This window comes from Lepidochelys kempii, chromosome 1, assembly GCF_965140285.1.
Source record: "Lepidochelys kempii isolate rLepKem1 chromosome 1, rLepKem1.hap1, whole genome shotgun sequence".
NCBI classification, from domain to species: domain Eukaryota; kingdom Metazoa; phylum Chordata; order Testudines; family Cheloniidae; genus Lepidochelys; species Lepidochelys kempii.
Genome location: NC_136380.1, coordinates 32,634,068 through 32,650,583, shown reverse-complemented (window position 1 = coordinate 32,650,583; position 16,516 = coordinate 32,634,068). Strand labels below are relative to the sequence as shown.

Genomic DNA, 16,516 nt, shown 5'->3' with positions numbered 1-16,516 from the left:
TCGAATAGAGGGGAACGATCACGTCCCTCGATCTGCTCGCTATGCCCCTACTTATACATCCCAAAATGCCATTGGCCTTCTTGGCAACAAGGGCACACTGCTGACTCATATCCAGCTTCTCGTCCACTGTCACCCCTAGGTCCTTTTCCGCAGAACTGCTGCCTAGCCATTCGGTCCCTAGTCTGTAGCTGTGCATTGGGTTCTTCTGTCCCAAGTGCAGGACCCTGCACTTACCCTTATTGAACCTCATCAGATTTCTTTTGGCCCAATCCTCCAATTTGTCTAGGTCTTTCTGTATCCTATCCCTCCCCTCCAGCGTATCTACCACTCCTCCCAGTTTAGTATCATCCGCAAATTTGCTGAGAGTGCAATCCACACCATCCTCCAGATCATTTATGAAGATATTGAACAAAACTGGCCCCAGGACCGACCCTTGGGGTACTCCACTTGATACCGGCTGCCAACTAGACATGGAGCCATTGATCACTACCCGTTGAGCCCGACAATCTAGCCAACTTTCTACCCACCTTGTAGTGCATTCATCCAGCCCGTACTTCCTTAACTTGCTGACAAGAATACTGTGGGAGACCGTGTCAAAAGCTTTGCTAAAGTCAAGAAACAATACATCCACTGCTTTCCCTTCATCCACAGAACCAGTAATCTCATCATAGAAGGCGATTAGATTAGTCAGGCATGACCTTCCCTTGGTGAATCCATGCTGGCTGTTCCTGATCACTTTCCTCTCATGCAAGTGCTTCAGGATTGATTCTTTGAGGACCTGCTCCATGATTTTTCCAGGGACTGAAGTGAGGCTGACTGGCCTGTAGTTCCCAGGATCCTCCTTCTTTCCTTTTTTAAAGATTGGCATTACATTAGCCTTTTTCCAGTCATCCGGGACTTCCCCCGTTCGCCAAGAGTTTTCAAAGATAATGGCCAATGGCTCTGGAATCACAGCCGCCAATTCCTTCAGCACTCTCGGATGCAACTCGTCCGGCCCCATGGACTTGTGCACGTCCAGCTTTTCTAAATAGTCCCTAACCACCTCTATCTCCACAGAGCACTGCAGGGGATTCTTCCATCCTAAGTGCAGGACTCTGCACTTGTCCTTGATGAACCTCATCAGATTTCTTTTGGCCCAATCCTCTAATTTGTCTAGGTCCCTCTGTATCCTATCCCTACCCTCCAGCATATCTACCTCTCCTCTCAGTTTAGTGTTATCTGCAAACTTGCTGAGTGTGCAATCCACACCATCCTCCAGATCATTTATGAAGATATTGAACAAAACTGGCCCCAGAACCACCCCTTGGGGCACTCCGCTTGATACCGGCTGCCAAACAGACATGGAGCCATTGATCGCTACCCATTGAGCCCGACAATCTAGCCAGCTTTCTATCCACCTTATAGTCCATTCATCCAGCCCATACTTCTTTAACTTGCTGGCAAGAATACTGTGGGAGACCGTGTCAAAAGCTTTGCTAAAGTTAAGGAACAACACATCCACTGCTTCCCCCTCATCCACAGAGCCAGTTATCTCATCATAGAAGACAATTAGATTAGTCAGGCATGACTTGCCCTTGGTGAATCCAGGCTGACTGTTCCTGTCACTTTCCTCTCCTCTAAGTGCTTCAGAATTGATTCCTTGAGGACCTGCTCCATGACTTTTTCAGGGACTAAGGTGAGGCTGACTGGCCTGTAATTCTCCGGATCCTCCTTCCCCTTTTTAAAGAATTAACAGATGACATTTTTTTTGCCTGTGTTGTATCTGAGGTCAGATCCCCTCTGACTTTAAAACCTGTTAGTCCATACTCTGTTTTTATTTTCTATTAACCCACACTGTCTACTGTTTCTCTTTTTCTCGAAGAACTGACATACTGACTACTGTGAAAGTTTTTCTACAAATTTACCAGAGAGTGAAGTAAAAAATTCTGGCCAGTAATTCTCAGTGTCCCTCCCTCCCCCTTTTGTCTCTTCATAAGTAAGAAAGTTTGCCGGATACAGGTCACAACCTCACAAACTCTTACAAATAATTACCAGTGGTTCCAATGCTACAGTTCTCCTATTGTTGTAGCCTATTTACCAGTTTCTAGAGAATTTTGTGCAGTCTTGCTAAAATGAATAGAATAAGTTGCCGTGGCATTAACTTCTTCCTTCCTCATCCTGCTTTACAGTCACTCCCTGTCATTGTTATCTGATATTTCACTAAGCACTCTATTACTCTGATCATTTCTAGAGATGACAAACAACATTTTAGCTGCCTCTTTAGTGTATTAATTCTTAGTCCCTGGTACTCTGCAGACCCCACCATTTGTGAGCAGCAAGATTCATCCACAAAAGCTTGAAAATATTAGTTAAAACAACACCCCCCCTCATTTTCTTCTAATCCACAAACTACCTCTGAGAGCATTCCATTAATCAAGGTCACGTGATGAGTTTGACACTTTTACTTTTTTAAGTAAGATCACTTGGCCCATACATACTGGTAGCTCATTTTGTTTTTAAAGCAGTATATAAAAAATAACTAAATTAATCCTCAGAGCACCATTGTTTGGTAGGCAAGTACAATAACAAAGATAGTATATGGTATGTAACAAACCATCCCCATTACAAAGATGGGAAAACTGAGGTGGGAATATTAAATGACTTTCCACAGGTCACAGAGGGAATCTGTCAGAAGCAGGATCAAATCTCAGGAGTTGCTGGCTCCCAATCGTGGGTATAGACCCCATGACCTCTCTCATTCTGATTGTTGAGCTGTTAGTACTAGGTACATATAGTAATAAGTGGATAACAGAATTCTCTGCAGCACAGAAAATAATGGGATGACCGGAGAAGTGAGACCGTGAATATAAAAAATATTCCCTTTCCATTTCAAAGTGCAGACTTTGATACCCCATTTACACTGAGATCCAGTAAAAAATAGTATTCATTTCTTTGGATTCATGATAACCAGATAAAAATTGAGGAATATAAATGCCTTCTACTGCATACAGCTTCTATTTTGCCTAATTAAGAGTAGCTTAAAACATCTCAGATTTCTGTTTAAGCAACAATTCTGGAAGACAGATGCTCATTTGAGGCCCAAATCATGAAAATGAGTTATTTTTTTAGAAGCACAAGTTATTGTCCTGGACAAAAAGTTTTAAGGTCTTTTAAACAAACTATATAATCTCAAAATACAGACTATAGAACACAAAGAGTCATGTTTTCCCTATACTTGGGTTTCCTTGGTGACAAATTGGTTCATTTAGTTAATAAATGGAATGATGTATTTAATATTATTCTGACAATAAATGACTAGGCAGAAATTCGGATATAGCATCAAAGGCTCACTTTGTTGCAAAAGGAAAGAAAAAAAAAAGAATTGCTGCTCAGAATGCCTGTAATATGGAACATTTTGATAACCAATTTTCTCTTCACTAGTGTTATTTTTGCTGGGGTATTGAATAGATTCAGACCCACACAATCAGACATTTCAGGTGGCTGCATGCCTCATTCATCAAGGCACAATTGCTTTCTCCTGGAAATCTCGCTCTTCGCTGTATCACAGTGACACTAAATTTTGGATATTACCAGTCTGCAGACTCCTGGCTACCTGTATTCTGGAAGTATGGAGTTATTCAAGCACATTATGAAATGATCTCTACTCTCAAGATGGCAAATGTGTAATTTGCATGGGAAGTTTTTCAAAGAGTGAAATACTTCTTTTCTTTTTTGGAAGACAGTGTCAAGTCTCCATTGTTTGTCTGTTTGCTAATGTATTATGATATATTTACATAGCATCATAACTGTGCATGCTCCTTTTCAGAGGTTCTCTTTTTCTTAAAAAAAACCCAAACCTATGTCTCAAAAGGCATGAAATCTGGGATTAGACAAACATATGCAGATAGATACAGGGAAGAGGGATAGGGAAAGGAAGTACAAGGAAGGATTAAAACAAATTAAAATATTGTGACTTATATTACATAGCCACCAAATCATACAGTGTGTTTTTTTAATAGAAGCAAGAGTGCACATTGGAGGGAAAAATATAAATTACTCATTTATCTTACAGGGTTTTAAATTAACTATCAACTCAGGAGAAGGACCTGGGCATCATTGTGGATGGTTCAATGGAAACCTCTGCTCAGTGTAGAGCTGAGATGAACAAAACAAAGAAGATATGTGGACGCATAAGGAATGGGATGGAAAATAATCTAATGCCTTTATAAAAACCAATGGTATTGCCTCAGCTGGAATACTATGTGCAGTACTCATCACCTTATCTCAAAAAGGATCATGCAGAACTGGAAGGTGTTCAGAAAAGAGCAACGAGAATGATAAAGGGCCTGGAAAAACTATCATCTGAAGAGAGATTGAAAAGATTGGGTTTACTTTGGAAAGGAGATGAGAAAGAGAAATAAACAAAATAACGAATGGTCTAGAGAGAGTAGAACAGGATTTTATATCTTCCTTATCTCATAACATAAGAACAAAGGGACAGTCAATGAAATTAAAGGGTGGCAGATTCAAAACTGATAAAAGGGAAGTTTTTCACACAAGGCATAATTAGACTGTGGTACTCATTGCTATATGAAGTTGCTGATGACAAGCATTTAGCAAGATTCAAGAAGAGACTGGGGATTTATATAGCTATCAAGAATATCCAGAGTTATCATAATTAATGATAAATATTTTGGAAGGGATATAAAAATCTCATTCTTCTGGATAAAGCCAATGTCTATCCATTAGAGATCAGAGTGAGATCTCATTTGAGGTGCAGGGTGGAGGAGGAAACGCACAGATTTTTTCACATCTGCTATGACAGGGTTCTTAAACTTTCTTCTGAATCATCTGGTATTGAGCACTAACTGAGACAGGGTAAAGGTCATCAGTTATGGATCAGTTATATTTATTACATGAACATTCTGGGAATTGTACTTCATATAAACTCTGCTAAAATAATGGGTGAATCATAAGGACAGCTTTGGTCATCAATTCAATTTCATTGGTGTTAACTCATGCACTCAGAGCAGAATTGAGAACAGTTATATGAATTAGTCCCATTTAATATGTACAATCACTTTCTGAGAACATCCAGGGCTCTGAGTTATGATCCTATTTCTAGTTGGCAGTTCTTTGGTCACAAAATTTTGTCCTGCATTTTACAAGTCTGATGTAATTTTCAAGTACTTATCTTCTCAGGTAAAAAAACCCAAACAAACTTGAATAGCCAAAATTGACAAACAAAAGGGGGAAAAGAAACCCACATCCAAGTCCACACCCCCAAACACCAAACAGATAAAAATAATGGTGGAATTACTTGACCAAATGCTTGATTAGGATGTCCAGCATCTCCCTGTTTTTCTCTGGTAATTTATGAACAAGTGCATGTACTGCCTCAACCCTGTAGTTTTGGTCATCGGATTCTGTTAAATAAAAATAAGGAGCATGTTATTATATTAAGGTGCACCCAAAGATGTGTGTAAGGATGGTGTCAATAACTCTAGACTAGGGCACACTGCACATTACAATAAGGCAAACCATCAATCTGCTGTTAAAATAGCCTTCCAAAAATCTGAGAACAATGCAGGTATGTTTATTACATGAACATTCTGGAAATTGTACTTCAAATAAACTCAGTTAATACAATGGGTGAAATACTGAAGTCAGCAGGAGTTTTGCCATTGATTTCAAAAGAGCCAAGATTTGACCCAATGATCCTTAACAGCATCTAGCCCTCATCTATATTTACTCTTATGGTGGTTTGAGGAGGGACGAGGATAATTAGCACTTTATGTATTTGTAAATATCAGAAAAAAATCCAAAAAATTAAGGTTGCACAGAGAACCTTAATTTTAGCATTTATTAACTTTCGAATGCTTGACTTTGAAACTTTAATATTCTTTTAACAGAGATTTTGTGTGTGTGTGTGTGTGTGGAAGAGGGAGGGAGAGAGAATATTATGTATATACATACTTCGATTCTGAGTTCCTTGGGGCAGGAACTGTCTTTTTATTATGTTAGTATAGAACACAGCACAGTGAGCCTGGAGCTTATGACTGGGGCCAGTTGGTGCTAATGCACTACAAATACATAATCATGTCCACATATGTATAATTTCATATCTCTTGAAATAAATCATTGCCTGGGTTATTTGAAACAAAAGTAGGCAGAACATGGGAAAATATATTGTAAGGAAAGTTCTCCAGAAACAGTGGGTGAGAGATGGATCAAAAAAAGTATTACTCTCCTGAAGAGTTACTAATTTCTTTAGTGTTTTACTTACTAACGGCAACAATGAAATCCTTGTGCAACTTGAAGGTCATCAGTGGTTCTGTAAGACACCTGGTCATAAAATTTAAAAAACATAATTTTAGAAAATGTATTACTTCTAAAAATCCTTGCTTGTATTTTATTGCTGTTGCTACTATTTCAATATGATTAGCATCTGGGTGCCAGTGAAACGAATTCATTGCCTACAGGCTACAACCATAGCACCATTCAGTCACGTGCAAGGTCTGATGAAAATTTTCTCTAGCTAAATCCAGTGCCACTCTGTGAGTAATTTAATCAGGAATACCAATACCATGGCCTTTATCACAGACCAAGGGCCTGACTGCCTTCTCACTTACAAAGCTGTAAAAACAGGAATAACTCCACCGAAGTCATCAGCAGTTTTGCTGAAGGTGGAAAAGTGAGGGGACAATTAGGCTTCAAGCCTCAGCTGGTGAAATCCATATATATCATGAAGACTCCCGTGTGGCACTGAAATCCTGATATGTAGTGAACTGGGAAGACTCTTCAGTCAAAAGGCAACCTACGAATTGTCTGCAGTCATAAGAAACATTATTACTGCAATTTCTTATTATAAAATTGCATAAGTAACAACCTCAACCTAACCAAGATTTTCAAAAGTGATTAGTGATTTTCGATGCCTCCATTTTTGGGTGACCAACTTGATTGAGTTTCAGAGGTTTCGATTTTTAGGCAGTGCTGAACACCTAGCCTCTGCAAGCTTGGTCCCTTCAAAGTGTCAAAAATTGGCACCCAAAAGTTGAAGACTCCAAAATCACAGTCACTCTAGAAAATCATGACTCTTATTTTTAAAGGGTTTCCAAATTGCTGAAGGTTTAGCATGAATTTTCTAATTGTTTGGGGATATATTTATTCCCAATTCCTGTAAAGTGACCTGTATAACAGGATATGAAATGAGAATTAACATTTATGCAGGGAGCCATGATTTTACCCTGCTTTAACAATAAATTAGTGAAATACCATGCTGTGCAATTTAGATAAAGGATTTCACAAATTAGAAAGATTTAGTGTCTCATTCTGTGCAGTTTAGATAAAGGATTTACAGATCAACAAATGCAATTAACTTTTCCCCCCTCCAAATGTAGGGTTTTATAGAGCACAACTGATTCATAGCAGGCAGACAGATAGCATAAACAAATGCAGGTTCATTAAAATAAATAACCACTGGAATATTTTTAGGCTAGCCAAAATCACTATATATATTTAGGTTTCAGAGTAGCAGCTGTGTTAGTCTGTATTCGCAAAAAGAAAAGGAGTACTTGTGGCACCTTAGAGACTAAAAAATTTATTTGAGCATAAGCTTTCGTGAGCTACAGCTCACTCCTTTTCTTTTTATATATATATTTAGTGTTCTAAGGTGGTGAAAGAGAGGTAATGCAATATCAATAAATAAGGGTAAATGGGACATGAAATGAGATACATGTAGAGCATCATACTCACCTGAGGTAGTTTTTTAGTCCACTTGTTATTGTTTTATTGTCCCAAATGTCCATATCAATATCCATATCAGGAGGAGATTTAGGGGCTGGTAGAAAATTGAATTAGGAATGTGTTATACTTTGACTAGCAGACTAGTTAGGAAAGCAGCACAACACTTAAACAACATACAAAGATTAGGTGATAATTTCTTATGGTTATTTTATTACCCAGATTAACTAACAACTTGAACATACATTGAAATCCTTTAATTTTTGTCAAGTATCAGAAAAATGAAATAGCATCTAGTATACAGACATCTCAACTATGTGCCCAACTTCAAAGAGTAAACTAAACCCAAGGTGATACAGGGGTTGCCAGTTGCTTTGGTTTTGATGTAGAGCAATCTTCAAAAAAGAGGGCGGTTATATCTAGATTAGCAAGATAAGTGAAACCCCATGATCCCCCAAAAAGAAAAATATTATAAACTGTGAGTTAATACTTGATGATGGTTGTAATATATTAACCTAAAGTTGAGGGACACTTCTGGGCGTTTGGTATTCTATGCCTCGACAAACAGATCCAATAAACTGAGCATAAAAATTAAATGAAGAAAGGGATTTATAGATGTATTTAAATAGTCCAAGCTGCAAAATATAAACAAATCCAATGAGTCTCATTTTTCCTCAACTGTCTGCAGCTTTGCTCCGTTATTTGCACTGACTGCCCATTTGTTTCTTAATTGAATTTAAGATGTTGTTTTTGATTGGTAAAGACCAAAGGGTCTTGCTTGGGGTGTTCCGATGGGAGAGACTTCCTCTATCCTTGTGTCATACTGCCTCAGTCAGTAGACACACTCCAGTTGGATTCCTCTTAAGTTAAGAGAGAGGACTGGCAGCAGACTGTTCTCAGGTCTGGAGCCAGCTTTCCTGAACAGCCTGGGTTTGTTGACCACTGGGGCATATTGCAATGTACATCCATTTATACGGGCTGCTGTGGAATTAGTGTTTGATTAAATGTGGGAGGGGAGTTCTGTGTTTCACAGAGGATTGAGTCCTGTTGATCATTGGGAGGTAAAACTTTTTTTCCCCTTGTAAATAGTGTCAGGGGTGTTGAGAGCTCTGGACAGATTTCCTGTTTCATTTTTAATAAATTAAAAAAACAAACTAAATTAATTGTGAAAAATGCACATCTATCCAGGCTGTGTACGCAATTTCAGTGACTCTCTGCACAAACTGAGTAACAATGTATACAAGTGGCCAGTTACATACATAGCTAACTATTTGCATGCTTACTCACTTAATTTGCCACCTGTAATTGCAAGTGCAAACTAAACTTACTATTGTACACACATTTTTGAGTAGAGACAGTGGAGGAAATCATAATGGTCATAATGTCCTTGGTGGATATTAGAGTTTTTGATGCAAAATCTTCCAAAACTTACAAAATATGGTATTCATCAGCTTTTGCACTTTGGAGTTTACACCTCCTATTCTGTACAGCCCCAAGATTGTGATACCTATACAGAAAAAATACAGGATAATGAACTGACTCATGGCACCAAAAGTACAGCATGTTCATATACATGGACACATAGGTGAGAAATGTGGGTGTAAATTTTCAAAATGGTTTATGTGGTTTAACCATCCATTAATTTATAGGAAGTTATGCAGCTAAATTCCTGTACACCACTTTGGACTATTTAGCCCCATTTTTGGGAAATTACCAGACATATTTTACTGAAATTACACCATCTTATAAACAAATCTTAGCTACAAGTTAATTAAATGAAACCCCACAAAAGGACCCAACATTCTGTCTGACTGACTCACGGAAAGGTGCCATTATAGCAGACACTGGAATGATGTCTGAGAAGTGAAAAATAAGTCCCAGAAGCACTCCAGAGGCATGTCCTGAGTTCTTAGCCCTGTTCATATTTACCAAGAAATGTAAACTTATGTAATGCAAGCCACTTCAATGGAGTTACTCTGAATTTACACCAGTGCAAATGAGAACAGAATAATGTCCTCCATATCCAAATGTTGCTGACAATCACAGCAATTACTTGTGTACAGAATTTATTGGTGATACAAACAAATTCTACTTAAAATATCTGCACAGTCTAGTGTTTTCCTTGTATATCTGCAGTACTTCAGCTACTTTGTCAATGCTGAATGACAGGATTGTTTTAATTTGTAGAGCCCCAAAACAAGATAAAGAGACACCCTTAGGTCCCAATTGACCTCAAATGGTTGAGAAAGGCATGGCCCAAATGCAAAAAATATTTTTTTATAGTACAGTATGGGAAAATGCTACTGGATAATGTTCTATTTCAGACCTTTATAGCATTATATTTTAACACACAGAGGATGGGAATTTCATGAACCTTGATTTTCAAAGCAATATTGAGCTATGGTAAAAAATCAAGTCAGAAACAGATCTTGACTTGATCTCTTTTTTTCCCTTAGCACCTTTTACTACACAGAGTTCTTAGGTGTAACCATGGCAAAGTTCTTTTCTGAGGATGTTTGAGAAAAAACAATTATAATTTGTCACAATCTCAAAAGCCTAAACAATAGGATGCTTCTTAAGTTCAGCCAATCTGTTTAGAAAATCATTCCTAATACATATATTTAATTTTAATTTTGATGTTATTAAATTTTGTCTATTTGTCATATCAAGTTTTACCATTTAAAAATACTTGTATTATTGGTGCCCCTTTCAACATAATGGCCAAAATTCTGCTCTCAGTAAGGAGCAAGTGACCTTATTTCTTTCAGAAGGTTACATAGGAATAACCGAGGACTGATTTATTTTGAGTAGTAAAATACTAAATCAGCAGTAGCTAGACTATTATTTTGTTGTTCTTCCCATATAGTGCATACTTTGCCTACGATTGAATTTCAGTTATTAAACACAGACAATGGATAACAATGGGTGAAATGTATGCCTGGCGTAAGGCAAATAAAGCTAAGGGAGTAAGCTAGGGATAAATTTGTCCCAATGTGTATTAAGTACAACTGAGCATTAAATGACTAATAACAGAAAAGTGTTAACTTTTTTTAAAACAAGAAGTTGCTATAATTTATACTTAAATGATAAATTAAAGAGTCTTTATGGAAGATTTTGGCAACAGTGTTTCAGGTATAAAAAGCAGTGAAAAGTACAAGTTGAGTGACACAGAGATTCCAAAATGCACCTGGAAAATATTTTCTGTTTAATCATTGTAAAGTAACCTATGTCAGAGAAAACCATATGCATACTATGTAATATATAGAATGTAATCTAATACATACCTCTTGTCTCCACAGCATGAATACATTTCCTCACAAAGTTAAAACCTGCTTCATTTAAGAACACTATAAATTGAAGAAAAGTACATTATTTACTTTAATCTGCCTTTCCATTTAGCAACATCTTAATGTTAGGATCAGATGTGAGCTCTGTACATTTGTCCATAAGAGCATAGCACCGGTAACTGTTCTTTATATTATTGCTTAATTACATCTCTATCCAAAAAGAATGCAATCAAAATTTCTGCTCATTAGTACATTCATGTGTGTTTGTTGTTATATTTTTAGTATGTAAGATTTCAAAACCAGAATTCTTTAACATCTGTTAGAAATAAAAGTGTGGTATCCTAACCCCACCACTTGTATGGCTGAAAGCGTGTCTTTGTATAAAAGGATGCACATTCTAAGAATACAGAAACAAAACATTAAGAGAATGAACCATACACAGATGCCTACAGTTTCTACTAGACACCTTTCCCTCAGCTCAATACTTTGCTGTTTATAGCCCCAGCTCTGCAGAGACGTACACAGGTGCTTCACTTCACACACTCAATGTCAATTAATTTAAATGAGACTACTAACCATGCATAAAAATGAGCATGAGTGTAAGGCTTTCCAGGACCAGGGCCTAGGACACGAATAATATATTTTATGATTGTCTTACTATATCTTAATAAAGTATATACTGTGGCTTGGATTTTCAAAGGCACCAAAGGGAATTAGGTGCCCATCTCCCATTGATTTCCAGGGGTTCCGGCGCCTAATTTCCTTAGGATCCACTGAAAATCTCAGGCTTGTGCGGGTATGTATGTATGGGACAGCTGAAAAGGTAGTACCTCTGCATGAAGACAGCCACATCCACAAGGTGTGGCTTGCTTGCAGTTGCTCCGGGTGACTACTCAGCTCTCACAAGTGGTTCCAAATTGACGTGAGTGTACTGCAGCACCACACCCTATGACTTTGCCTTGGCTGGCATGCTAAACCTAATGAGGATAGCTAGCGGTAATAAAGACTGGGGAAAGGGCACAGCTGGCTGTCCAAATGCACAAAGTCTCCTAAGGCAAAGCCAGCAAAAACACCTCTCAAAGAATAACACTGGTGGAAATGGTGCTGAAGCAAGCGAGTGGGTAGCTTAAAGGAGTGTTGCAGACGGATTACAATACGCTGATCAGCCATAAAGACAGGAGTCGTGGTAGAACACCTGGCGAATACCGGACCATAGAATCTGAATGAGGATTGGTAAGAGAAAGAAAATATGCTGGCTCGGTCGTCACTGGGACAAACATGGGTCAGCTCCAATTGATAGTATGCGAAGTACGTAGAACAACACGCAGGTCGGGGAATTACATGATGAAGCTGAAGGATATTTATTGGAACATGGGATGTAAGGCCTGGTATAATGGTTCACTTATAAATGGAGCACTTGTGGTAATGATCCACGAGTTGAAAAGAGAGAAGTGGCAAATCACTGGTCTATGTGAAACGAGATATTGAGAAGATAAAGGAGAATTCTACCATGATTAACCTAGAATATTGACATTGGTAAGAGACGATGGTGGACGATGGTGTTGCATTGGTGCTAAAGCCAAAGGTAAAATAGGCTCTCATGGCATTTAACCCAATATCTCCTTGTATGCTGAAGGTGAGATTCAGAATCAAATCTGGTGCAGTTACCGTAGTACAAGTATATGAGCCAACATCGGCAGCACCCAAGGAAGAAACTGAATATTTTTATAATCATCTACAGAAAACAATCCAAAAAGTTTCAAGACAAGACATATTATTGGTGATGCGAGATTTGAATGCAAAAGTAGAATTGGACTGGAATTCCTGGGCTGCAGCCATAGGCAGAGTTGGATTAGATGAAGAAAATGTAAGAGGAGAAAGGCTACTAAATTTCTGCTTAAGCAACAACCTGTTGGTAACAAACACACTATTTCAACAAAGAAAGCCGCAGAAGAAGTGGACATATGTCACCTAATGGACAAACGAAGAACATGACAGACTTTGTACTTGTGAATCAAGTCTGTTCTCATGCAGATCATTTGCAGCTGATATTGGATCAGATAATAAATTAGGGCTGGCAGCAATAGGTTGAGGCTGAAAGCAACTGAAGAAGTGCCAAGAACTAAGATCTACGCCATGGACAAACTGAAAGAGACAGATTTCAGGAAAACGTACAAAGAATTCATGTGGAAAAATATCACATCTTCAGTGAAAGAAAAAATGAACACCGAAGAGACATGTGTGACATACTGTACCCCAGGTTATCCCTGGTACGCACATATCCACCACTTAAGAACATATGAATGGCCATACTGAGTCAGATCAAAGGTTCATCCAGCCCAGTATCCTGTCTACTGACAGTGGCCAATGCCAGGTGCCCCACAGGGAGTGAACCTAACAGGTAATGATCAAGTGATCTCTCTCCTGCCATCCATCACCACCCTCTGACAAACAGAGGCTACAGACACCATTCCTTACCCATCCTGGCTAATAGCCACTAATGGACTTAACCTCCATGAATTTATCCAGTTCTCTTTTAAACCCTGTTACAGTCCTAGCCTTCACAACCTCCTCAGGCAAGGAGTTCCACAGGTTGACTATGCGCTGAGTGAAGAAGAACTTCCTTTTATTTGTTTTAAACCTGCTGCCCATTAATTTCATTTGGTGGCTCCCAGTTCTTACATTATGGGAACAAGTAAATAACTTTTCCTTATTCACTTTCTCCACACCACTCATGATTTTAGACCTCTATCATATCCCCCCTCAGTCTCCTCTTTTCCAAGCTGAAAAGTCCTAGCCCCTTTAATCTCTCCTCATATGGGACCTGTTCCAACCCCCTAATCATTTTAGTTGCCCTTTTCTGAACCTTTTCTAATGCCAATATATCTTTTTTGAGATGAGCGGACCACATCTGTATGCAGTATTCAAGATGTGGGCATACCATGGATTTATATAAGGGCAGTAAGATATTCTCCATCTTATTCTCTATCCCTTTTTTAATGATTCCCTGTATATGGTTATGACATTTTGTACAAAGTATGTCTTGTTAGGTATCACTTGAAAAGTTATGATTTGCTGAATTTCATTATCCTGTTTAAAAGTGTGTATCTTCATTGTATATGAAATTATGAGATTTTGCTATATGTTTTGTGACAGGGTCGGGCCAGATGGCTATAGTAGAGTAATAGAAGGCAGATATATTAGCCCCAGGCTAAGTAGGTCCCTTTTCCCTGGGTAAGGTAATGGGGAAGGTTCCAGAACAATCAGCAACTTTCTGGAGACAATTAAGACAGGCTGATTAGAACACCTGCAGCCAATGAAGAAGCTGCTAGAATCAATTAAGGCAGGCTAATCAGGGCAGCTGGGTTTTAAAAAGGAGCTCACTTCAGTTTGTGGTGTGCATGTGAGGAGCTGGAAGCAAGAGGCATTAGGAGCTGAGAGTGAGAACGCGGACTGCTGGAGGACTGAGGTGTACAAGCATTATCAGACACCAGGAGGAAGGTTCTATGGTGAGGATAAAGAAGGTATTGGGAGGAGGCCATGGAGAAGTAGCCCAGGGAGTTGTAGTTGTCATACAGCTGTTCCAGGAGGTGCTCTACACAGCTGCATTCCACAGGGCCCTGGGCTGGAACCCGGATTAGAGGGCGGGCCCGGGTTCCCCCCAAATCCTCCCAACTGCTGGTCAGACACAGGACTGTGGGTTCAGAAAAATGGCCAAGCTGAGGGCTGCTTTGAAGCTCCAAGGCTCCACAGTCCAGATTGCACCCTGGGGCATGGAACAATGTGGAACAATATAAAAATGGGATTACAAGTGCAGCTGAACAAGCGTTGGGCTACAAGGCCAAAACAAAGAGACCAAGGTGGATAATGGATGAAGTGCTGCAGCTGTGGGAGAAACATAGGAAGCTGAAGGAGAATAAAAAATAGGACTAAAGTCTTAGAGCTAAATACAATAGGCTGCTTAGAGAGATAACACAAAAAGCAAAGCGAGACAGAAACAATTGGATAAGCGAACAATATAAGGCAGTAGAAGAATATGTGAAGAGAAATGTGGCACAGGAGTGGAATTGTAAGATGAGAGAACTGAGTGGGACATATGAGTTGAAGATGTTGGCTGTGAAAGACAAACATGAAGCAATTGAGCATGAACAAGCGAAGAATAAGTGATGGAAATAATATTTTGAAGAGCTGTACAATGTGCAGAACACAGTAGATGAAATGGTTCTAGAAAAGCTTCCCAGAACAAAGGAGGGCAAAAAGATGCTGGAATTCTTAGACAAAGAAGTAAATATCTCGAAAGTTGATATCTTGATATCGAAAGTAAATATCTTGAAAAACAAAAAGGTAACAGATAAGGACAATGTAACTGCAGAGATACTGCAAGCAGGAGAGGAACACTTGGTAAATGTGATGCACAAACTATTCAACAAGATTTACAAACAAAAGCAAGTGCCGAACAAATGAGGGAAAGCGATAATAGTTCTGATCTACAAAAAAAAAAAAAAAAGAGATCGGAGTGAGAATAAGAAACTACAGAGGGATCAGCTTAGTGAGTGTGCCAGGAAAAGTATTCACCAAAATGTTGCAGAGGAGAATGAAGAGGTATATGGAAGTGGCTCTTGCAGAACTGGCTGGATTTAGATCAAAATGAAGTATAAAAGATCAGTTATGTATGATAAGACAGATATCAGAGAAGTATACAGAACACAACTGAACCTGTTACAACGACTTTATAAACCTCAAACGGGCTTTTGAGAGCATTTAGCAAAAAGTTATGAGACTGTATGGCATCCTCAAAAAATCAATCAAGCGGATAGAAAACATCTACAGCAAGTCAATTAGCGTGGTGAGAGTAAACAAGATGCTGACAGAATGACTCAGGATGACTGTAGAAGAAAGACAAGGATGCATCCTATTGCCAGATTTTTTCAGCTTGGTAGCGGAAGCAGCAATGGCTACATGACTGAGAGATGAAAAGGGAGGAGTCATGTTACATTATAGGATGTGTAGGATAAACACAGTGAAGAATGACATACAAGACGTTTAAATATGAATGAAACTGTGAAGCTGGTACAAGATAGGAAGTGCTGGACAGACTTCATTCGGCTCCATTGTTATTGCTGAGCTGACGGATGGGAATCAAAGAATAATAATAATGTATGTGTATGTGTGTAATTGAGTAAGACACCTGCACAGACGCACATCAAATATAATGGAGTATCTGCATGATAACATAATGTTTGCCCATCACCACAGTAAAAGCCATAATATCCCTATATCTGAAGACCATAAACAAGTTATCATGTTCAGGGATATTATGTCAAGGTACAGGTGGTCCATTTTATACATACATTTATATATAGAACTATGAATATATCTATAGGTATCTAGAATGACATTATACACAGAGTACTGCTTTGGAACCAGGTTAGCCAGAAGCATGATTTATTTGATTTTCTCCCAATTTATATTTGACTATAATACAAATATTGAAGACTTTTTCACAC

At 38.7% G+C, this 16,516-nt stretch overlaps 1 protein-coding gene across 6 annotated transcripts in view; it reads right to left on the bottom strand.

The window, feature by feature from the left end:
• The window catches only part of ARHGAP42 (Rho GTPase activating protein 42), a 378,098-nt gene that overhangs the window by 114,808 nt on the left and 246,774 nt on the right, over nucleotides 1–16,516 (bottom strand). For all 6 annotated transcript variants that reach the window (XM_073337948.2, XM_078852354.1, XM_073337938.2 and 3 more), the window contains 5 exons: nucleotides 11,007–11,069; nucleotides 9,155–9,229; nucleotides 7,735–7,819; nucleotides 6,266–6,324; nucleotides 5,300–5,405 (listed from right to left, as the gene is read on the bottom strand). In XM_073337948.2, coding sequence (XP_073194049.1) covers nucleotides 5,300–5,405; nucleotides 6,266–6,324; nucleotides 7,735–7,819; nucleotides 9,155–9,229; nucleotides 11,007–11,069 — 388 coding nt within the window. The remainder of the gene's footprint in view (nucleotides 1–5,299; nucleotides 5,406–6,265; nucleotides 6,325–7,734; nucleotides 7,820–9,154; nucleotides 9,230–11,006; nucleotides 11,070–16,516) is intronic.